Source organism: Podarcis tiliguerta (assembly GCF_965153285.1).
Source record: "Podarcis tiliguerta genome assembly, chromosome: 2".
Taxonomy (NCBI): domain Eukaryota; kingdom Metazoa; phylum Chordata; class Lepidosauria; order Squamata; family Lacertidae; genus Podarcis; species Podarcis tiliguerta.
This window is the reverse complement of record NC_139535.1, coordinates 48,499,292-48,523,213: the sequence shown is the minus strand read 5'-3', so window position 1 is coordinate 48,523,213 and position 23,922 is coordinate 48,499,292. Positions and strand designations below refer to the sequence as shown.

The following is a 23,922-nucleotide window of genomic DNA, read 5'->3' as shown; positions in this document are numbered from 1 at the left end:
ATTGGGAGCTACACTGAGTTATCTGAAAGGTTTTGAATTGCAAAATGTGGGGGCTTGCAGTAGAAACTTTTTAGTGGTAGCCCCAAAACTGTGGATTGAGTTCCTTGCTGAGGGGCATACAGTATTGCCAAAACATTATAGTCTTTCAGGGGGCAAGTCTTTCAGGCTTTTGGAGGTGAGAAGGTGTACTTAATTGAGGTCAGCCTATGGTACCTGTTGTTACCTTAACATTGTTTTTGGTTTTCCTTTATTGTTATTATCTATTATTTTCATAACTTACAAGAAGAGTCTCAAAGTGACATTCAGCAAATTAAAAGTGCAATAAAAAGAGCAAAGCCGTGCATGGTGCTAAAAGTGGCCATCCACAAATAACCAGGAAAACTAGGAAAATATCCCATGCAACCAATAGATGAACATCAAGAACACGCCAGAAAATCAAACCATGCCAAGGTCCAAATTCCCCAAGAGAATAGGATGGTCTTTGTCTGGCACCTACAAGCTGACAGTGTTGGTGCCACATGAGCCTCCCTGGACTCTCAAAGCCACCTGGGGCTCAAGTTTCTTGCAGCAAGTAAAAAACTGATTCTCACCACCACCACCACCACTTCCTGTAGTATACCAAAAGTGTGGAAAGGCAATTTTTTGTTCCACTGTATGTTGCTGCTACATTTAATTTAGTGTTTAAATTGCCTTTAGAAATAAATATTGGCATGTGTTCAGCATTTTGTACACTGCCCTATGATTGTACGGTGAAGAAGGTGGCGCAGAAATAGTTTAAATAAGTAAATAATTTTGATGGGATAAATAGTGCCGTTGCCGTTATTTCCTGCTTGTGGGCCGTTATCTCCCAGTGGGCATCTGATTGGGAACAGAAGGCTGGACTAGATAGGCCTTTGGTCTAAGCCAGCAGTGCTCTTCTTAGGTTCCAAAGTCCCAGCCTCCATTCCTTAAACCTTGTTCTTTTCTTAAACAAAAAATGTGCATTACATTTACACTGCAATAGTTTGTAGGAAGGCATCCTAAGAGTCAAATTATATATACCATGTTAATGACTTTAATAACATAGATCAAACAGCAGCTAGAAGAGCAGAGGACAAAGGGTGAAGAAGGAGCTGTTAAGTGGCGGGGGGCCTCTTCCCATCCTTTGGATCCCCTGTTAAACTCAACAAACCTCCTGCACCTGGAACTGGGTGTTGAGAGTGCAGTTGATTGCTCATAAAAACAAGTCTAGAATGGGAGACTTAGGGTGATGTCCCCTCTCTCCAGGACCTCTTCTCATTTTGAGACTTCTGTGGGTGAGCTGAGAGTTTGTTTGGACCCTGGGTGTGAACCCAGAGGCTGAAAGGAAGGAGGAAGCAAGCAAGCAAGCAAGCAAGGAAGGAAGGAAGGAAGGGGGGGGGGAATGAATTGAGATAGCTAGATGATTGATAGATATTGCTACTAATGTAACATTTTTATATGTAGGTATGTATTTGTGTAATATTTTGTTAAAGTTGTCTGTGGTTCCTTTCGTTTTCTACTTAAAGATATTTTAAATATATGAAGCGGTATAACAATTAAAAAATCAAATCAAAAATATGCAGATATTTTTGTAATGGAGAGACTGCCAGCAAGCTAATATTACATGTGACTGCATTGCAACATATAGTATGGCTCACAAGCTAATGTGATTGCATTGCAACATATAGTATGGCTCACAGGACACTTCCAAACAGTATTATTGCCAATTAAAACTTGGAATGAGAGTGCTGATCATCTGCAAAAAAACACTGTGGGCACTGGACACAACCTAGCCTCTGGGTTCTGTATGCAAAAGGCAGTGTATGAACACCTGTGTGCATGAGTGGAACTAGCATGTGGTAACATCAGAGCCCACTTTTGGTCTCCAAAAATTAGTACACTCATGGAGCCCCTCCACTGCAATGTATACCAAACCAGGTACATAGCCCCAGAGCAGGCCAGGGCTTTGCTATATCGCAGGACCTCCATGCTATGTCCCCTAGTAAGGAATCTTGCACCTAGGTTATCCTTTGCACACAAATTATGTCAGCTTTAAGTGCGTAGTGGTGGAAAAGGGAGCAGGTGGGAGCCCACAAACTCTTATCAGAGTTTTTGCAGGACCAGGTGCCTTTGGGTCTATGAGCTCTAAGCACGTGGTAATCTTGTGCAGGGTGTGAGAAATGCATTTGCTGAAGGATTTCCTTCCCATCGTGCTGCAGAGCTGCACCATGCCCTGTAACTGAAAAATACCCCAGCAGCTGCCCCGTAACTATTCTGGAAGTCTCCCAGAGTGGCTGGGGCAACCCAGTTAGGTGTGTGGGGTACAAATTGAAGCTGTCCCAGAAACTCCAGCGGGTACAGAATGCTGCAGCGAGGCTCCTCACGGGGTTTCTGCCATGGGAGCATATCCACCCAGTGCTTTTCAAGCTGCACTGGCTCCCTGTGGAGTACAGGGTCAGATTTAAGGTGCTGCTTTTGACCTTTAAAGCCCTTCACGGCCTAGGACCCTCGTACCTACGGGACCGCCTCTCCTGGTATGCCCCACGGAGAGCCTCAAGGTCCATAAATAACAACACCCTAGTGGTCCCAGGCCCTAAGGAAGTTAGATTGGCTTCAACCAGAGCCAGGGCCTTTTCAACTCTGGCTCCGGCCTGGTGGAACGCTCTGCCTCATGAGACCAGGGCCCTGCAGGATCTGATTTCTTTCCGCAGGGCCTGTAAGACAGAGTTGTTCCGCCTGGCCTTTGGCTTGGAGCCAATTTGATTCCCTCCCTCCCTCTCTTTCTTTTTTCCTTTCCTTCTCCTCCTGCGATGAGGCTACATTTTAATATTTTAATGTTCCATTATTTTAATGTTGTATTTTATTTTTGTTTTTAAGTTGTAATCATTCATCTTGTTTTTATTATTGCTTGTAAGCCGCTCTGAGCCCGGCCTTGGCTGGGGAGGGCGGGGTATAAATAAAAAATTATTATTATTAAATAAAAAAATAGGGTTGTTGTTCTACTGTAATATATTATATATATATATATATATATATATATATGCAGGTTTTGGTGTCCTCGGGTGTCTTCCCGTGTAAAAGTTGGGGTGTCTAGGCGACGTTTCGACGAGGTCTCACTCGTCATCTTCAGGCTGGTGCTTTCGGCTTCTTGTTACTGGAACAGAGCAGGATCTCAGTGTTTGAGTTCCTATAAATACTGTTGAGGAGGTGTGGTGTATAGCCTCCAATGTTCTGGGCAGAGAGGAGGTTCCCAGGCTAGTGTGCCTTTTCTTCTTTTGTTCCTTAATTACTTGAGGGATATCTTGAGTGATTTCTTGAGTGATTTCCTGAATCCCACTTAGGTGGGTCATTAGGTGTGGATTAGTTGCTAAAGCCTTCGTGTCTTGAACTCTTGAACTTTGTGAAGAGTTTTTCTGAGAAGATGGCTGTACTGCACTTGGTTGTGCTCTGGCTTGGCTTCGTGTATAGGGGCGAGCTGTGGTGTATATATATATACACACACACACACACACACACACACATATATATATATACACACACACTATATATATAATATATATAACTATATATATACTATACTACATATATATAGTATAGTATAGTATAGTATAGTATAGTATAGTATAGTATAGTATAGCATATATATATATATATATATATATATATATATATATATATAGTATATATATATATATATACTATATATATATATACTATATATATACTATACTATATATGCTGTAATATATATACTGTTACAGCACATTTTGTAATAAATTCTTACATAAGTTTGTACTATTGTAAATTAAAGTAGGCCACTATAATGCATAGCCTACCTAGAGAGTTAATAGCTTGACTTGTGAGGGCTCACGTATTGTGGAAAGATAGCTAAACTCCCTCCAGTTGTTGCAGCATGCCCCTACCTACCCCTCTTTATTCAGAAGTAAGTCCCATTGATTTAAATAAGGCTTTCAAATTAGTGTGCTGTCCAAGGAATACGTGGCTGTTTTCTGATGCCCAGGATCCAAAGTTCAAATTGCTAAACTATGCATGAAACATGCATAGCTTGAGGCTCCTAGCATTACAGGTGCATTTAAAAAAGATTATCCAGTTGTTCTGCGATTGATATAAAAAGTGTACAGAATAACATTTCTGGCTTACTCCCAGGTAAGTGGGGTTAGGATTGCAGCCATAGTCATTTGCATTTTAGAGCCAGGCTTTAGAAAGCTGCCTTTAAACCCAGTCATACTGTCCATCCATGTAGCTCACCATTGTTTGAACTGACTTTCAGGGGCTCTCCATTTTCCGCCAGACAGAAATCTCTCTCACCTCTACCTGGAGGAGGAGGTGGGTCTTACATTATGGAGTTCAGCACAAACTGTTGACTTCTCTCCTGCTGGTGGGTGGGATGCTAAGGTAACATGTTGCCAGAGCTGCAACTAGTGGTTGGCGAAACTGTCCCCCAACCAGGGGCACAAAAATCACATATCAGACTATGGAGTTTCTGATGCATGTGTGTGTGGCAATGCACTGCTGCTATTGTGGCAAGATCAAACACGGTAGAAACTCCTGTCCTTCTCACACAGCAGCACAAAGGCGATTGTTACCTTGGGGGGGGGGCGTGCTGATACAGCTTTTTGCCAGGGAGGCCAATACAGTTCCTTGCCAATGGCACAAGGGACTCCAAGTCTGCATCTGCACATTGCAGCTGCTGTATTCAGGTAAAACAATCTGGAGAGACCAGGGAATTATGTTAGAATGTTGTTTATTGATTATAGCTCGGCTTTTAATACCATCCTTCCGGACATTATTATCAAAAAGCTGATGGAACTAGGCCTTTCATCTACCATCTGTGATTGGATTAAAGACTTTCTGAGGGATCGGACACAAACAGTGAGGATTGGGCCTGTTACATCTACCTCCCTGAAGCTCAGCACTGGCACCCCACAGGGATGCGTGCTGAGTCCCCACCAGTACTCATTGTATACATATGACTGTATTTTATCTGATCCATCCACTGTAATTATTAAGTTTGCAGATGATACTACCATAATGGGTCTAATTACAGGTGGAGATGAATCAGCGTCCCGGGGGAGGTTCAAAAAGTATCTACATGGTGCTTAGAGAATAACTTGCACCTAAATATTAGCAAGACAAAGGAGATGGTGTTGGACTTTCGGAGGAAGAGAGGGGAACTAGCCCCATTGTATATCGGGGGGGGGGGGTGTGGAGAGAGTCAAGACCTCACTTGGAAAAAAATATAACTCAGGTGGTTAGGAAAGCCCAACAGAGACTCCATTTTCTCAGGGTCTTGCGAAAGAACAATGTTAAACAACAATTGATGACCTCCTTCTACCGGTCCACAATAGAAAGTGTCCTCTCGTATTGTATCACAGTGTAGTACGTTGGCTTGACAGCCATGGACAGAAAGTCTTTACAGAGGGTGCTGAACACAGCACATGATATCATGGGCTGTCCCCTGAGCCCACTAAATGACATTGCAAGGGATCGTTCCCTAGGAAAGCGAGAAAAATTTTCAGGGATGATTCACACCCCAGCCAGCACCTCTTTAATCTTCTACCCTCGGGCAGGAGATATAGAAGTATAATCAGTCATACCAACAGGCTAAAAAACAGTTTCTATTCGTGGGCTGTTAGGCTGCTGAATGGAAAATAATACAGTGCAACTGACTTTCAGGGTTGGTGTGTTGTGCGACAAGCACAGAGTGCAATGAGATTGAGTGTTTGTGGGGGGGGGGAGGCTCAGTTAATTTCATTGTACACAGGTTGTACATTGACAATAAAGTATTATTATTATGAAACATAAATAATTCACTGTCATTGTCAAATGCATCTCATTTGTTTAAAAAACACCTAACTTAATGGGTCTGATTCTCAGTTCAAAACTAGTAACGTTATTTCCCCATGTACGCGTTATGTAATGGCAATCTGTTGCTTTGTGGGGGGGGGGCGGATATTAAGATATGTCATAAACACCTTTCTGCACAATCCTAATTAAACCTATTCCTGGGAACCGCTACATCCAGTGATGTTCCAGGAAATATTGCAGAATATCAACAAGCAGTTAACCAAGTCAGGAGTAGATTCAGCCTTTAATACTGAATAGAATGCAACTGTATGGCCAGAGGATATCAGTCCAGATCGCTTTCTACTGATGCTATAAAGAATAAAATGATCACATGCAACTATTTAGTATCCACAAATGGTAACTGTGGCTTCATGGACATTACCCATATTTACTTTGTTTAGTTTAGTTATCTGCCCACAGGGCTTGCCCAACAGTGCAAGCACCTCATGCAGAAGCTTAGGGTAGCAAATTTGGACGGCTCAGAAAGGCAACACTAGACTATATTCTGGGACAGAACAACACCAAAGACCAAGCGTAAGGCAGTATGGGAGAAACTGAGCACACAGGCAGCCACTGGGGCAATAATTTTTGGTTTGTGTCCAAAGTGCATGGGAGAGGGGCAAGGAACGCATTCTACTATAGTCAGAAGCAGGGAAAGTGGGAAAGAGTTCTCCTTATTGTGTACAAAGGAAAAGGAGTGTGCAAAGCATTTTGCTTCAGCTGTGTGATCCCATTAATTATCAGCACTGCCTTCCCACCCACACCAGCTGAAGCAAAATTCTTTTTTAAAAACCTGCACGTTTGATGCAAAGACACCTTTAAGTACTCATGATTATCTGATATGTTTTGTATAAATATGAACCTTGTATTCCACTATGGAATATGTTTTATGCTTTTAAAAAAGCTTATTATGACCATTATTTTATTGTCTTGTATTTATTACTCCTCTTGCTATAATTAATATTATTTTGTTTGTTTGTTTGCCTACCTTGATGTTTTGTTTATTTATTATGTTTTTAAAGAAAAAATGGACGTTAAGTAAAGGCTGGATATGGTCTTAAACAAACAAACAAAAAAGGTATTTTAATGTTTGCATGGTTTGGCCTGAAGCTTCACTCTCTTGGGCCTCAGATGGTCCCCAATCCTATTAACTAGAGATGCTTGGTATTAAGCCTTGGCAAAATATGTACGTCACCATTCAGCTGTCGCATCTCCTTATATAAAGTGTGGTTATAAGTTGCTGAGACTGGCCTGATTTACTGACCAGAGTCATGCTGTCCTCCAGCATGTTCTGCAAATTGGTTTGTGCAGCCTCTTCTCTTCCTTTGCAGTGGGTTATAACAGCAGCCGAGGACAGCTGCTTTTTCCTGTTCGCCATACCCTAAGAATAAATCCCCAGATCCTAGACTTCTTCCTCGGGCTCTTTAAGGAGCTTGTGCAGCAAAGAGAGAATCAAACTGGAATGCCTGCTCTCCAATGAGACCGAGTATACCTGATGAGCTTCCAGAAAGAAAACAACAGAGTGCGTACACTAAAATCATCAGAGACAAGGGAGAAACAGGTTCTTGAAAAACTGCCTATTAAAAAATGGTGGCGTTTTTCTGAGAATCCATTTCTTCCTTCTCTGTATGAGCTTTCAGAACTCACCACCGAAGAGCAATTACCTGGCTCCCCTAATTACATGACTTGAATTTTCAAAAGTATTGAAATATTGTGACATATACGTATGAGTACATGTTTTTTGCGAAACATGAACCTACCCTGAAATCTTCATATGCCATTCTGGGGAGGGGGCACCCCACTGGTTGAGATGTTGTATGCATTGCCAACTCGACATCTAGCGTGTGGCCCCTGTAAGAGAAGCAGCTATGATCCAGGAGGTCAGTTCCTAAACTACTGACTCAGCGCTGTTGCCTGGCTGGAGAGGTCAGCTTGTGCAAGCTCCCAGGCTTTATCAGAAATGATGTTTGTTTGACCACTAACTCTGCTTGTAGCTGAAGACAATAAACACCCAACCTCATTTCCTGCCACTGTCTCTTCCACCTGGGGACAACTTTCCCCAGCTCCTCCCCTACAGCTTGAACAAAACAACCACAACCACATCCCTTCTTTCCCCTCACAGTCTTAATAACCGTGCTGCTGCCTGGAGATAGAGTGGGTGGCAGTCTGCTGTTGGTGATGTTGGCTAATGACCGTCTGGTACAGTGGTCTCATTGAACCTAAGATCTGAGTATCATATGCATGCATAAGAAATACACCTATATATTCTCTGGCTCCTCATCAGATCATATAATTTTTTCACCTTTTAGAAATAACATCTATCTATTCTGACCCAAGTTGCCTCATCTAGAGTTCGATGAGGATGATGGCAGTTTGGGGCAGGGGCTGTCTGGCAATGTTGTATACTTGATTGGCGGTAGTAGATTAAAGAACCACTGCATTAGCCTCTAAAATCAGCACCCAAAAGTGAAGAAAGACCTGATTCAGCTTGCATTACAATCGCTGTTGCAAGGACTGTGTTTAAGATGGGCTCCAATAAGTGTGATTCTCCCTCCCTGCCCTTCGTTGCACAAGACATTTCATTTTGTGGCGGTGTTGCCAATTCACGGAAGAGTCTGTATCGTGCTGCAGCACTTGGCTGCTCATATACAGTAAATTGTGTCTAATTTTGCATAACACCAGTAAGCTCTTGCTTTTCACATTTAAGGAACGGAACACTCAATGAATGCAAGCTGTGGGTGTTTCTCTCCACCCCTATTTTGGTATGAGCATCAGGAATTAGTCAGTACAGTACTGAAGTTGTCAGGTGGCTTGCTGCTGCAGTCTCAAAGATATACTAGCTTGCACTTCGTAAAATATTTTGGGTGTGCCTTCAGTTTTTTCATCATGCAGTGGAAAGATTATCACTGTAGCTGACAATAATGTAGTTTACCCACCAGTGTATTAAACCTAAGTGCATTGGCTGAATGTTGTTGAACACAAACATTTTTTTAGCCTGACTGGCCTGATGTTTGGCAGAAGCATGGAGCAGAATATAAACATGCAACTGAAGATGTAGTATCACTGTGAAATCCTTAAATGCTTTATTTTGTTTCATTGTGACCATTTTGTTTCCACCTCATTGGAGCTTTTTTATTGTTGTTGGATTCGTTTAAAAGAATAGAAAGAAGTTAAAAATGGAGGTTTGATATGTAAAACTCTTATTATGGATTCTTCTTAATGTGGGGGAAATGTAATTTTTTTGCCCTTATGAGTAAAAAAATAATTTGAATGTGCCTGGACAATTCCTGCTAAAATAACTGAAGCCAGAGATAACTGAACTAGATTCCTAGGGCTGGACTGAAATAATTGGTCCCACAAGTGGAAGTTGGCACAACTGGACTTTACCCTCCTCTCCTCCCCCCCCCCCCCATGTGTCCCCTAGATTGGCTCAGGTGGGTCAGGATAATGCCCAGAATAGTACTTGGGAGAAGGAGAGGGGACATTATTTCATCAAGCAAGCAGAAATGCTTTTGCTGATGAAGCTATCATGATATCACTATGTTGAAACCCTTCCCTGGTGGTTACAGTTAGGCCTTGGTGTGCTCCTTCCCCTAACCAATAAATACAAAACCCAGAATAATTTGTGCAAAACAGTCAACACTAAAAAACAAATATTCACCAATTAAATTATGAAAAGTTGTTCAATGCACATGATTTGTGAAGGCTGCTTGGTTGCTGAAGGTGGCCCAATTTGGATTTTGCCTGGTGCAGCTTCTCTTTTCATCTGAATCTCTCCTCAAGATCAACTTATTTTATTATTCTCTACCCTAACCTTTAACCCAAGGGTGAGGAACTTTCCCCTCCTGTCAGTGTCATCATTTCCTCACTGGTTACAGAAAGGTGGTGATAAAGGTGGAATAAAGACCACACACTGCTTCAAGTTTAGCTGTGGTATGCCTCTGATTAGAATTCCTAATAGTGTGCAATTCTACTCAGATGAAAGCTTTATGGGGTTTTATGAAGTTAGTCTCAAATAACTACAGAGGATTTTTGTAATAAAAAAATACAACAGCCAGTACAGCTACTGTTCTGGAAAGCAAATTAAAATAATTACTTTCTGACTTCAGGATGCTACACACCCACACACATATGGCAGAAGCCTATTAATTTTTTTTCTTGGACAGGTGGGTAAAATACTTCTTTTCTCCAAGCCATACAAACAGGAGGAGAAGTAAAAAAGGGAAAAAAAGAAATCAGTTTATCTGTCACAAGAGACTAGGGCCCTGTGGGACTTGACATCTTTCCGCAGGGCCTACAAGACAGAGCTGTTCCACCAGGCCTTTGGCCAAGGCACAGCCTGACCCCCTCCTTTGGTAATTCTTCACAGAACCCTAGCCCAATAGTTGCCATCAATTTGATTTGAACTGATTTTATAATGAATTGATTTTAGAATGCTGTATTATTTTACTGTTATTAGCCACTCGGAGCCCAGCTTCGGCCGGGTAGGGTGGGATATAAATAAGTTGTTGTTGTTGTTAAAATGAAATTGTTCTGAAATGTCATATACTGAGGGAAGGAGCACTTTGAAAAACCACAAAAAAGGGAGAGGAACTGGAAGGGGGGAAATGGATGAGATGGAGGAATGGGAAAGCTTCCAGAGCAGTGTTAGAAACTGAGGTACGTTTAGGCACACTTTTTTATAACAAGAATACAAAGCTGAAAATGAATGAACTGCAGCGAAAATATTAAGTTCATTTTTCACATAGTCTAGTCCTTCCCCTGCCCACCCCCCTAATATTCTTTAGAGGGTCTCTTCTCCAGTCTTCAGAGAGTAACTGGAAGTGAGGAGGCAGAAAAAGACCCTTCTTTCCTTCCACTCTGCAGTGTTAATCAAAACTGCACCCAGAGCTCAGAAACTGCTCACGCTAATGAAATACCCTATCACAAAATGTGCCTAGAACAATGGGAGTTTCAAACACTGTTCAGGTGGTGTCAAGGGCTACATAAAAGGAGACCAGGGGCCACCTACCTACCCACCTGCATTGTAGTCTTTCCCCATCCCTGAATTGCCCTTCTACTGTGGATTGTAAGACCTCTGGGCAGGAACCATGTTACCTTAGTGTGCTCAGCACACTATCAGTACTGAACAAATGCCAAACAGTGGTGGTCTTGTGGCCTGGTCTGATGATCACCCTATGCATAGTAGGTCCAGCACAGAAAAGGAGCAGAGCTAAAGATTTGTTCTTGGCAAGTCTAGGTGAATGCATACTGCTAAAGATTGATGACATTTGGAAGCCAAGTGACTTGCGCACACAGGGACAGTCACCTTGATGACATACATGTAGCCATGTGCATGCCAGTGCGACCAAGCACCCCAACACAGTGTGTTCCTACTCATCCACTCATTAATAATAATAATAATAATAATAATAATAATAATAATAATAATTTATTTATACCCCGCCCATCTGGCTGGGTTTCCCCAGCCATTCTAGGCGGCTTCCAACAAAAGATTAAAAATACATTAAAACCCCAGTCATTAAAAACTTCCCTAAACAGGGCTGCCTTCAGATGTCTTCTAAACGTCAGATAGTTGTTTATTTCCTTGACATCTGACAGGAGGCTGTTCCACAGGGCAGACGCCACTACTGAGAAGGCGCTCTGCCTGTAGCCTCTCAGTGAGGGAACTGCCAGAAGGCCCTCCGCGCTGGACCTCAGTGTCCGGGTTGAATGATGGGGTGGAGATGCTCCTTCAGGTATACTGATACACCTGATGCATCTATATATGCCTCTCTGCTGCTTTTTCTTTCTTCAGTATGACTATGCCTCTTTGTGAAAGAATGCTTCTAGAGCATAGTACTGAATTTTTAATCCTCATTTTTTTATTTGACATAATCCGTATGATAAACCTCTAAGGGAAATTGCTTGTTTGCACACTGAATGTTATTTTTATGCATTTTTTTCTAAATATAACAAATTAGATCAAATATTTGATGAAGAAAGGATAACTGTGTGATTTATCAGTGTTTTCGGTTATAACTGAAGATTGCCTCCTGTTTTGATAGACACCTTAGTTTTCAAATGTGTCTTTTCCTCTTACAGCGGGACTGTCATAGCTGTTGGTGTTTCCATATTCGTACTGTTTGTGGTGACCATCATTTTCTGCTTCACCTGTTCATGTTGCTGCCTGTATAAAGCATGCCGAAGACAACCACGGCGTAAGCATGGTTTATTTTTTACCTTCTCTTAGTAAAGAACGGAAGAAGGCTGTTCTAACAAGAAATTATTCATGACTCATAAACTTTTTTTAAAAAAAATAGTGCTGTCTAGTGCCATGTGTAATTTTGGGATGTAGCTGCAGAAAGCAATTCATGTTATTTAGACACATCTGAGATCAAGAGCCAGTTTACCTCAGCAGCATTTTGGACTTGATGCCAACAAACAGTTATGGTAGGAATTGTCTAAATATCTGAACAACCAAATAGCCATGATTTTGTAAAGTGAATCGAATATGCAGGCTGAGTTCAGCTAAACTGTAGTATGTTCAGAACATATCCTGCAAGCACAACTGTACTTCCTCTCCCCTCCCCCCCGTCGAATCTGCTCTGCGGTTTCCTCAACCCCTGGAGCAGATTTGGGGTGGTGCAGGGCAGGGAGTGCAAAAGGAGGGTAAGTTCTGATGTGCTTGCAGAAGTCATTCCACATGCTCAGTGACTTAGCGGGATTCAACCCTGTGTCATGTCTGTTTGCGTCTCTTAGGAGGACTAAGAAATTTGTGTGTGAGGGGAGGGTGAGCTTCATCATTGTTCACCTCAGGAATGTAGTCGGAATAGCTTTAGAATGCAGTTGGTGGCAGTTGAGTTTACAAAAAATGAAAAAACAGGGAGCAAAGGGATTGTTTAGAAATATAATCATCTTCCTTCATGTGCTAATTGCTCCCTGGCACTCTTCCCATGTCTTACAGCTATCGTGACCACAACTACAGCCACAACTCTGGTGCAGGTGCCATATCCTCAGCAGCCTGGGATGCCACCACAAGGTTACCCTGCAGGGATGTATCAAGGATATAATCCTCTGCCAGTGCAACCGCATCAGGGGATGCCAGCAGCACCCTACCCAACACAGTACCCTCCACCTTACCCCACACAGCCTGCAGGACCACCACCCTACCATGAAACCATGGCAGGTAAGCAGAGAATCTGTTGAGAAGAACGGGGTGCTTTGTCTTGCACCCCCAGCTGCAGGAGCTGGGGTGTCTGTGGGTGTTTTTATCTGGAGTCTTGAAGTGGAGCAAATGCAAGGTTTCTGAGAGGACATGAACCATTAATATGCTCATTCTACTTCTTAGCTTATTTTTTCTAGTTCTTTGCTATTTCATCAAGGTTTCCACCAACCAAGTTCTCATTCCATGCTCCCAAGGTTTCCTGACACGAGGACAACAACGTGCCCCTTGATGTGCTATTTAATATCTGAGATTGGTGATCCTTGGTTGGGGCTTGTATATTTACTGTATTATGCTATCGTTGGCTGCAGAGTTAATTGGAATCTTATCCTTTTGTGTGGCGAGGGGGCAGGGGGCAGGCAATTATATTAGATTCTCTGCTGACTTCTATAAAAAGTGATCTTTATTACTGCATAACCTTTCCTGGCATTATATTACACCAAATTTCCTGGTGATGGTGACCTCTGAGCAAACTTAGGAACCTAACTAAAGCACGTTTCTGTACCATTAAACTGCCAAGTTTGTCAGTTTTTGCCTGTTGTACTGGTGGTATCAAATATGCTGGCATAATGCCGTACTGGAGCAACTGTGGCCAGTAGCGGAGGAAGGGAAGCGCGAGGGATGTGGTCCGCCCCAGGTGTCATCACCGAGGGGTGTGTGTGACAAAAAGAGTCTTTAAAAAAAAAATGGGCTCACAAAACTTCTTAGGGGTGACATGGTGGCTTAGGCGCCTGCAGGTTCCATGCTGCCTAAAAAGGCAGCGTGGTAGTTGTGTCTGCTTACTGCCTCTCCCTCAGCCTCCCTACAGCTGAGGGGGAGGCGGCAGAGAGGCTCCAAGCATTGGAGAGGCTCGCCCCGCCACCACGGGTAGATCGCCCCACCCCACGGGTGGCTCACCCCGCCCCCAGCTGCAGGACACGCCCCAGCATCAGGCACCCAAGCAGCTAGCTATGCCACTGACTGTGGCATCCCTCAGTCTGCTATGCCAGTCTGCTATGCTGGCATCTTAGTCATTCCGCAGCAGCAGGGCCCAAATGTACAATCCTGTCCTTACTTTATAGATTGGTCAGGAATCTAATCACACTGAGCAGTATACCTGTACAGACACTCAGCTTTGGGTTACCCTTAAAAGCATGTAAGGACAGAGTCAGTTTTGTCATAAGAGACCCCTGCTTGAACTTCCATTCTTTTTAAGAGATATGTTCTCCTTTAAAGGAAAAGAACTTTTAAAAGCTACAATCTGCTTTGAAGATTTTACTGATGAGGCTGAAAGTCCTTCTGGAGCTCACAGATCAGTAGATTCTCTGAGAGTGCTCGTAATTAGCCCAGGAAAAAGCATAGTATTTATAAAATATATCTTTAAAATGTTGTCTTGTTTTACAGCTGGAGCTGCTGCGGTTCAGCCACCTTATAACCCAGCATACATGGATCCTCCGAAGCATTAACTTCAAATGGATTTACTGCTCTGTATCTGCGCAGAAGCTTTTTCAAACAGAATCTATATTGTGACATACTTTCTAAAAATACTACTCTGATGCAGGTGGGGTAGGAACCCTGACAGTGTTTGTTTGCTTTTTAATGCCTTGAGCACCACAAGAAAAAAAAGATCTATCACCTGGATTTGTTTTCCTATATCTCAATTTAAATTGTTGATAGCGTCTTAAAAAGACAACTTCATAGTAGGAGTCATGGATATGCCATACAATAATTTGAAGTCTAGTGAAAGGGAGTCGTTGAAAAGACGAGTAGCAACAAGTGTCTGCTACCATGATTTTGCCAGTAATTGTTAATGCTTATAAAATCGGAGGTGTACCTCAACAAAATCAGTGTAAAACTGGATATACTTTTTCCAGTTAACTATTGCAAATAAGATCTAATGAAAAGAAGTAATAGAAATAGTACTGAGTAGAATGTTTTGGTTTTTTGGCAAGAAATAGTGTAAGTTGTTAAAGAAAACTTTTCTGTATTTGGGCAGCAATTGCATAGTCATTTGCTTCATTATGCTTTCACAGTTTTAATTTCAAGCATGTCAGTTTCATAGGTAACTTTCCTTTGTCTAATATTCCAGTTTCCTCTTTCCTCAAAACAACAACAACCAAAAGTACTGTACCACTGCATGAACGTGGTTGAATGAGATCATTAATCATCTTAACATGTCAGACCTGCAGAACAATGTTAGGCTTAGTAGGCTTAGTAGAAGAGCTGGATATAAATACATAAATATTGTATTCTCCTGTTCTGATTCTAATGTTCCTGTTGAGAGTGCCAGCCAAACATGCCTTCCTCCGTGTATAAGGAAGCTTAGGCATTCCACCCTGCCTCTCCTTTTCATTATTTTTCCTGTCTGGCAGTTCAACATTCCGTGGGTACTGAGCATGCTCATAAGGAAACCCCTACAGCATCAGACCAAAGACTTGTCTAGCACAGCATTTTGTTTTCTGTAGCCAACCAAATGCCTATGGGAAGCCCACAAGCCACAGTAGTATTCTCCCACTCATGATAGTGCAGGAACTGGTATTCTGAGGTATACTGTCTCTGATGCTGGAGGTAATATAGCCAACATGGCTAGTTGCCTGTTATTTTCTCTATAAATCTTTCAAATGCCCCTTCAGAACCATTTATTTTCTTTATTTGAAGGTGCTTAACAGTGCAGTACTCTCCATACATACTTGGAAGGAAGTCTCCTGGAGAGCAATGGGCTTTTTACTCCCAGGTAGTATAGGATTGCACCTTAAATAGACTAACAGAAATTTACTTCCAGCTCTTAATGGGTTTCTGTGCCTGCCTGCATCTATCCATGTACCAAAACCATCACAAACCACTGTCAGAATTGCTTTTGCTGTGAAGGAGAAATGTAAAGAGGAGGCGACCTGTTTTGGGAGCTGCAGTTTCTCATTGCGGATTGCTCCTATGTAGTTATAAGTTGGGAGTCCCTGCATTTCTCTGTATGAGCAACCAATGCCTTGAGGAGTGCTACTGTGATCTTGGTGCCTTCTTAAACGTCTTTATATAGTTCTTTCTGTCACATTTTCCTATTCAAGAATTTTCTGGTAACATAACTAAGGCTGCATCTATCCTCCTTTATAATTACATTTCACAAAACTCTTAGCAGCTACCTTGTAATCCAGAATATATAATTTAGGACATGTCACTTTCTGAAGAAGACTTCTGTTGCTCCCCTTCATTTCTAGCATGAGTATGCACTCTCCCTTAAACTATATCTGGAATGTACAAGGTGAGGCAGGAAAAGTATACTGAACACACACAAAATATTCTAACCAAATTACTACTGAAGCCAGGGATGCAGTAAGTGTGAATAAAAAGGGAGACTGAGCTATAGAATAAGATATAGCCCTCATAATATATGATAGAAAAACTTCAATCACTCTTGCTAGTTCAATATGAGGGTTTAGGAGTTCAGAGTACCAAAATCATCCCAAACCACTGTCAGAATTGCTTTTGCTGTGAAGGAGAAATGTGAAGAGGAGGCAACCTGTTTTTGGAGCTGCAGTTTCTCATTGTGGATTGCTCCTATGTAGTTATAAGTTGGAGTCCCTGCATTTCTCTGTGTGAGCAAACAATGCTTTGAGGAGTGCTACTGTGTGATCTTGGTGCCTTCTTAAACGTCTTTATATAGTTCTTTCTGTTGCATTTTCCTATTCAAGAATTTTCTGGGAAAATGACTAAGGCTGCAATCATGTACCCTTAACCTAGGAGTAAGCCCCATTGAACTCAGTGGGACTTGCTTTTGAGGGAATGTGCATAGGATTGCAACGTGGATCATGTTATGTAGGCATAGACCTCTCTCTTCATGAGATTGCATATGGTCTACATTCTACTAATGTAAAATGAAGAGTTATAGAAACTAGCATTGACTACATTTCCTTACCGTGACTTGTAATGGGGAAAAGTCCTGTCTTATGGTGATTATTGGGGATGTTAGGAAGGCTATATAGATATTGATTTCCATGTGCTGTGTTAAGCTCTATTTTTTCTTTCTGGGTGTGTAGTAACAAACTGCTGAAAAGTGTGTCTCTCTCTACCTCCTTCAGGAAAAGCATCAGAGTTATCTTAATTCACCATTGTGCCAGCATGGATTGAAACCCTGTCCACACTTCCACATAAAGTGATTGTATCACAAAGCATAGCTCTGTCGACTGCCATCACTTTGCCATGGTCATGAGACAGTATCTTGTGTGTTTTTAACCTTCCTCCCCAGTATTAGGTAGAGTTTGGTGGGAGTGAGGGTTAGGAAGAAACTGTATATGATCATTAAATATCAACATCATGAGTAATTCCTGTTCCATTGTGACCTGTGAAATCTCAGCTCACATAGTCACATGATGACACCAGTGTGTATCTATGAGCAGAATTCGAGTGTTTGCTTACATACAACAAGTATTTCATTATTTGCAATCCTGCTGTTACATGAGTCTTGTTTAACTCAATAGTGCTTATATGTGAGTATCTGAGGGGAAAATTGTGGCCTGTGAAATACTGTGTGTGTTATATATGTCAATTTAATAAAAAAGTTGTTTACTGAAGCAGAAGGGAAATTGAATTTCAGCTTCATATTGTAGATTTGCAGTGTTTACTTTTTTATTGTGAACTTTGGAAGTGCCTTTCACAGACTTTTCAAACTGCATTATTGTAGTCAGTGTACTATATATCAATATACAATGCAATTCTTTTTGATATTCTTTTTTTTAAAAAAATAATAATCCTGATTTGTATGTTGCTTATAGTAAACAAGCCAATTCAAAAGGATTGGCATGTTTGCAGCTTTTTATAATAAATATATTGTCAAAACGTACTCACTTTGCATTATTTGTTGAATTCTGCTAGTATTAGAAAAATAGTGTTCAACTCCCTGCATGTAAAAGACAGTAGTTCTGACCCACAGAAAATTAATTGCACTAACTGAAAAGAATCCAAACCCAAACCCAAACAGTGACAGTATGAACAGAGTAAGGGCTGTGCCCCTGCTTGTTCTGCTGGCTAAGCTCCTGCTATCTAAACTCGCTTTTCACTTTCCAAAGCCCATTTCTGAAGCCACTACTCTCTTCTATTCTGCACCCCTGCTTTGCACCCATTTTTACATTCACACCATGTCCATGCCTTGTCCCCTCCTTTTGTGCATCCTCATCATCCCTGCTTTACTCAAACTGCTGCTTCAAACACAACTTCTCATTCCCTTGGTATTGTATAACCTGCCTTCTCTTTTAATCCCCAAACCCTGTACCAGCTTCATGCAAATCCAGGAATGTGATGTGGCACTATAAACACTCCAATGGGGGTTGCATGGTGAAAGCCTTACCTTTTTTCCATATAAGAAGATACAGCTATCAAAGCATCCGCACAACCCTAATGTGTTTGCAGATTATTTTGGGTGTCAAACCACTTGGGCAGTCTGTGATAGTGAATTAGGGGCCAGAGGAGCCCTGCTGGCCCCTGAAGCTTTATGCCAAAGGTATGCAATGTGCTGTACTCAAGATGTTGATGGACTCCCAACTCCTGTCAGCTCCAGCTAACATGGTCAATGGACAGGGACAATGGGGATTTGGAGCTCAGCAACGTCTGAAGGGCACCATGTTGGCTACTCTGCTTTATGCAATACAAGCTGTCTTTGGCTGGCAAGAGAGACTGGGAAATATTAGGTTCCCACCTAAACTAAACACAAAATAACAAAGATCAAAGAGGAGGTATGGAGCACTGTGGTAAAGAGGGAATCAAGCTAAGGGTGGAACAATCTAGGGCAGATTTCACGAAGTCTGAACATTGAGAACTTAGGTGACCGAGCGCGTCAGAGTTCTCTGTGAAAGCTTTGTCTAAAGCAGGCATGGCCAAACTTGGCCCGCCACGTTTTGGGACTACAATTCCCATCATCCTTGACCACTCGACCTGTTAGCTAGGAATGATGGGAGTTGTAGTCCCAAAATATTGGCCATGTCTGGTCTAAAGCAAAGAGGAATACTGATCCATAGTTCTGTGGAGGCAGGAGAGGGGTCCTAAACTTATCATTGGGTCTAAGTTTCCACTAAAGGTGATTAGTGAAATGAACAGTGTGCAAATAGAGCATAAGTTTTTAGTGTGAGGTTCTAACTCATAAAAATAGCTAGTGTGTCTGGTAGTGGCTGCAGTGCCTCAAACAGGGCTTCCTCCAGGGATCCAAGTAGATCAAGTTCTGTCTGGATTGACATGTTTAGGTTAGAGGGCAAGCATGAGGAAGGCATTAGCATTCTTGCTTTCACTATGGTAAATACACCTTGTGAAAGTATCTCATCGATCAACCTAACTTGGGGAACCTTTGCTGGACAATGGAACAAATCTTTATCTCCCCACCCTTGGCGGACGTACAATATGAGCAGTGCTGGGTTGTTTCGAAAGCCCTTTTGCAAACATGCCTATGCTGCTCTTTAAATCCAGAGGTTCAAACAGCAGTGCTGGGAGTGGAGGGAAGCAGTTTCCATTGAAACTACTGCTAAGATGGGAGGTTTTTTCCACACTCCCACGGCCCATCACTTTAAACTCCTATTCATGTCACAAGGCAAATGTTTAAAAATGTAGCATAAACACCGACAACTGGGAAACACTGGCCTGTGAGCACTCCAATTGGAGAACAGCCTTTACCAAAGGTGTCATGGGCTTCGAAGACACTCGAACTCAGGACGCAAGGGAGAAACATGCTAAAAGGAAGGCACGCTTGGCAAATCCACGCTGTGATCAACTCCTGCCCAGAAAGCCAATGTCCCCACTGTGGAAGGATATGTGGGTGCAGAACTAGCCTCCACAGTCACCTATAGACTCATTGTTAAAACCATGTTTATGGAAGACAATCTTACTCAGCTACCAGTGATTGCCAAAGAAGAAGAAGAAGAGTCATGTCACACACCTGGTATGTGGGGTATATCTTGTAGGGTGGGTGTGGCTTGCCCAAAATGGCCTGGTTGGGTCAAATGTGGAAGGCCATGGGTGAGATATTCCCCACTTCTGTTCTAAAGTGAAGTCAGCAAATACAAACTACAACCTTGCCCTTTATGCCTAAGCTTTAGCTTTGGGTGCTTCCCAAGGCGATATGGAACTTTCCAGAGTCAAGATTCTAGGAAATACTTAAAACAACAGCAAGACTCTGAACCGCTTTCTTCAACCACTTGAGTTTTTTTAGCATTTTTTTTTTTTAATGGAAAGGAAGATGACTGTTTTTACCCACCTTCATCTCTCTGGAATTTCAGGCCTTTCCCCCAATGAAAATCCGCTTTTTCACATATATACCAGTGTACTCTGATATTTAGCGTTCTTAGACGACTTTTAAAATTTATTTTATCCTTTTAACTTTTTACATTGTGCAGAATGGCTTGTAAAAAAACAAAGGAAAAAATCACAGCCCTTGAAGACACCAACGAAATAATAACAGCAAGAATCACAAAAATAATATTAATTTATTATCCACCCTTCACCCTAAGATCCAAGAGCAGGTTACAGCATTGAAACATAGTATAAAAAGCAGTTTAAAACAATAGCCATAAAAATAAAGTGCATCCTAAGAACATAAACCTCAAACCTCAGCATTCTCCAAAAACAGTATAATTAAAGTGCCGGAAGCATCTCTGTGGGAAGGGAGTTCCACAGCTTAGGGGCCACCACAAAGAATGCCTTCCCTGAACCTCTAAGGGCGGAGGAACTATCAAGAGGACCTTCTCTGCTGATCTCAGCACACAAGAGGCTCTGTACAAAAGGAGGCCGATATCTGGAACCTGAATCATTTGAGGCTCACACCAGTGTGAGCACCTTGAATTGAGCCGAGAAACGAACTGGAAACCAATGCCCCTGTTCTAAAATAGGGGTTATAGAAGATCTAAATGGAGGGAGAAAATAAGAACCAGAGCTGGTGGAAACACATTTTTGCAGCTTGCAACTTACAATATATAAAATCCAATGTATATTCTTAAATTAAACAGGGTATTTAACTGCAACCCACATAACTACTAGCCCAAGAAACAGAATCAAAATACCCTGAACATTCTTAAATTCATCAGGAATTATGAAAAATTTATCAGTACTTCTATTGTTTAGTGGAATATAATTATTATCTGCTGGTTCACCACCTTCTGGAAAAGGCCAGCGTGAAGCAGTTGCTGCTACCCTTTGCCGCGATTGCATCTGTAAGTGACTGGAGTGGAGTGGTTGAACGTTCCCAGGTGTTTTTGAAAAGGAAGCGTATCTCTCATTTTCCTTGTACATGGCTCTAATGGAATTAAATGGCACTGCATTTGAATCCATCCAGCACATAAGATCGATGGCACGTTGTTGAAAGATGTTTATTAGCGCAATGACATCTCCTTCTGCATTGTGACTGTTTGGAGGGTATTCTCTGTAGAATTTAAAATACAAGTCACGAAGAGCATATTTTTTCCTGCTGCCAGGTGCGCTGGGTTGGTATGCAAACTGCTGAAACTGGTTGTTCTCGCTGTCCAAGGCTTTCATGGCTTTAATAGTATCTGCACAATAGATTTTGTCAAGGGCTAAGTGACCCAGCGCAGAGAGTTCAGCTTTCAGCAAAGGAAAATCGTAACCATAGCCGTTGTGTGCTACCAAACAGATTGGTGGGTGCTGCCGTCTGAGGAAGGCCACAATCATGTGCAGAAGATGCAAGTTAAAGGTTTGCTTTCTGTTCATGGCAAACGCTTCATTCGTCAGTCCTGTAATGGAACTTGCTGCCGGGGTGAACGGCTTGTCTGGATTAATGCAAACCGACAGTTTATCTGCTAAACGTGGTAAGAGAGGTAGTGGTTTTGGGCAAGGATTGCCATATTGAGGATTCTCCAAGGAATGTCTAGACACAGCAAACAGGCACATTTCTGCAATTTTAGGCTGTGAGAGTGGTAAGCCTGTTGCTTCCAGGTCCATAAAAACAAATGTCTCAATGGGTTTGGAGCGAGTCGCAGATGCTGGCCACATTCTCAGGTCTAGGAAGCAAGAACAGTGAAAATTTGGGAAAGGCACAAGATGGCCAATGAATTGTATAGATCTCATGTTAACACTATGCCCGTAGTTACCCTTCCTTTCACCCTATCAGTGTGGCAAAAATGCTTTAATAAATGAAACAGACACACAGCGGCAAGTTGCAGATATACGCGAAGAAGCCCCATGCTCAGGTCATTCGGGCTACACAGCCGACCCCATTACGCCGCTTCGCAAAGCAGCTCCGCTTCATAAAATCAGAATCATTGGAAGGGACCCCCAAGAGCAATCTAGGTCAACCCCCTGCAATGCAAGAATCACAGCTGAGATAGGCTGCATGAGCCTTCCTACTTGGGGGGGGGGGGGGGCAAGAAGGCCTCTGTCACACGGATGTAGGGGTCTGTCTGGGCTGCGGGCACCAAGCGCCCACTCTGCCCTGGAACTAGACGGGAGTGTTTCCTTCTCAACCCTGGAGGGAAGTCCGTGTTTTCTCCTGAGACAGATCTCCGGGCGCCTCAAGGGCAAGTGGCTCCACAGCGCAGAGTCACGAGGGCGCCCTGTCTGGAAAGAGCCGCGCGCCCCTTTCCTCTCCCGGGAGCTGAGCAACGCAGCAGAGGCCCGAGTTCGTCTTCCTGTGGCGGAGGGCCAGAAAGGGAGCAAAGCGACTCCCAGCCCCACGTGAAGCGTGGCCGCATTCGCCGTGTAAATGCTTGGGAATCCTATCTATGAACCCAAGAAAATGGCGCCGTTCTCCTGCAGGCGCCACTGACGGGAAAGGGAGGCGATGTGCCCGCATAGCCGCGTTTTGGGTTGCGCAAACGGCCCTCGCAAAGGAGGGGAATGTTAGGACGGCCAAGCTCGTCCCACCCTTTTCCCTTCACGACCTCGCCTTATTACTACCTTAACCCCTAAATTCAAGATCAGCTGCGGGACCATGCAGTATTTCCCTTTCCGTTTTGCAAGCGCTCGGATTCGGAACCTCCTGTTTAAAATACATACTGGAGTAGAATAGCGCACAGGCAGCCTTCCGCGATGGAGACCTTCTCTCCCGTCCAGCGCCTCCTTCACCCCTTTAGGATTTTTATTTTATTTTATTTTGATCTGCCATTAGGCGTTGGAAAGCCGCTCCCAAAGTTCCGGGTGAAACCGAAAGCTCAAGCTCAGCTCCTCCCTGGCCACAGTACTGACAAATCAGGATCTCACAAAGCTTTGGAGCTCGTGGAAAAAGAACCGTGTTTAAATCTGTGCATGTTACTACAGCATCTAGCTTTGCCCGGATACCGTACTGTTTATAATCTGTTTTGGCTTGAAAAAGAGGATCAGCAATAACTGTCACTGAACTGACTTCTTTGGGGGGAAAACTGCAAGAGGAAAGCAAGTAGGTTGTTCTCAAATCCACAGACAAAATAACTAGCCACAAACAAGTTTATACAGATAACAAACGGGGCTTGCTTACATTCATTGTAGAGTAATAAGAGAACAATTGTGGAAGGTGCCCAAACTTTCTAAGAAGCAGGCTTTCTCCAAAATGACACTGAGACCACTTTTTAGTCGATTGTGGCTCATGCTAATAGGAAAAGGATAACAGGAGACAGAAATGGGGTTGGTTTGCTCCTGTTCCACATTTAAAATATTATCAGCATATAGGTCAATTATTTTCATTATGGCTATAATATATACAGTACTGTCATTTTTCATATGCATTAGGTTAAGTATTTAGCTCCCACTTATTTATATAAAGATTAACACTATGCATTTCTCTGTCCTCACATCTCACAGGAGCATATTTGTTTCTGTTCAGTAGCTAGAGCTTTAGAACTACTACTGGGAAAATCAGACATCATAATACGGACATCGTAACAACAAAACAAGAACCTGTTCTCAAAGTT

The 23,922-nt window shown here is 42.5% G+C and overlaps 2 protein-coding genes across 2 annotated transcripts in view; one reads left to right on the top strand and one right to left on the bottom strand.

Moving 5' to 3' along the window:
- SHISA5 (shisa family member 5) overlaps positions 1-17,885 on the top strand; it is a 38,893-nt gene extending 21,008 nt beyond the window's left edge. Inside the window, exons 4-6 of the mRNA XM_083429252.1 lie at positions 11,953-12,068; positions 12,815-13,036; positions 14,456-17,885. Of these exons, the coding sequence (XP_083285378.1) occupies positions 11,953-12,068; positions 12,815-13,036; positions 14,456-14,517 (400 nt within the window). The 3' untranslated portion in view covers positions 14,518-17,885. The remainder of the gene's footprint in view (positions 1-11,952; positions 12,069-12,814; positions 13,037-14,455) is intronic.
- Positions 17,886-20,492: 2,607 nt separating this feature from the next.
- On the bottom strand, positions 20,493-23,547 carry TREX1 (three prime repair exonuclease 1). The gene is made up of 2 exons (XM_083429231.1): positions 23,033-23,547; positions 20,493-22,038 (listed from the first exon to the last, which is right to left on the bottom strand). Exon 2 carries the CDS (start codon positions 22,028-22,030, stop codon positions 21,023-21,025), a length of 1,008 nt encoding a protein of 335 aa, XP_083285357.1. The 5' UTR covers positions 22,031-22,038; positions 23,033-23,547; the 3' UTR covers positions 20,493-21,022.
- Positions 23,548-23,922: the final 375 nt, after the last annotated feature.

Coding starts and splice junctions, on each gene's coding strand:
- TREX1 (XM_083429231.1), bottom strand. CDS start 22,030: ATGTGGCCAGCATCTGCGACTCGCTCCAAACCCATTGAGACATTTGTT.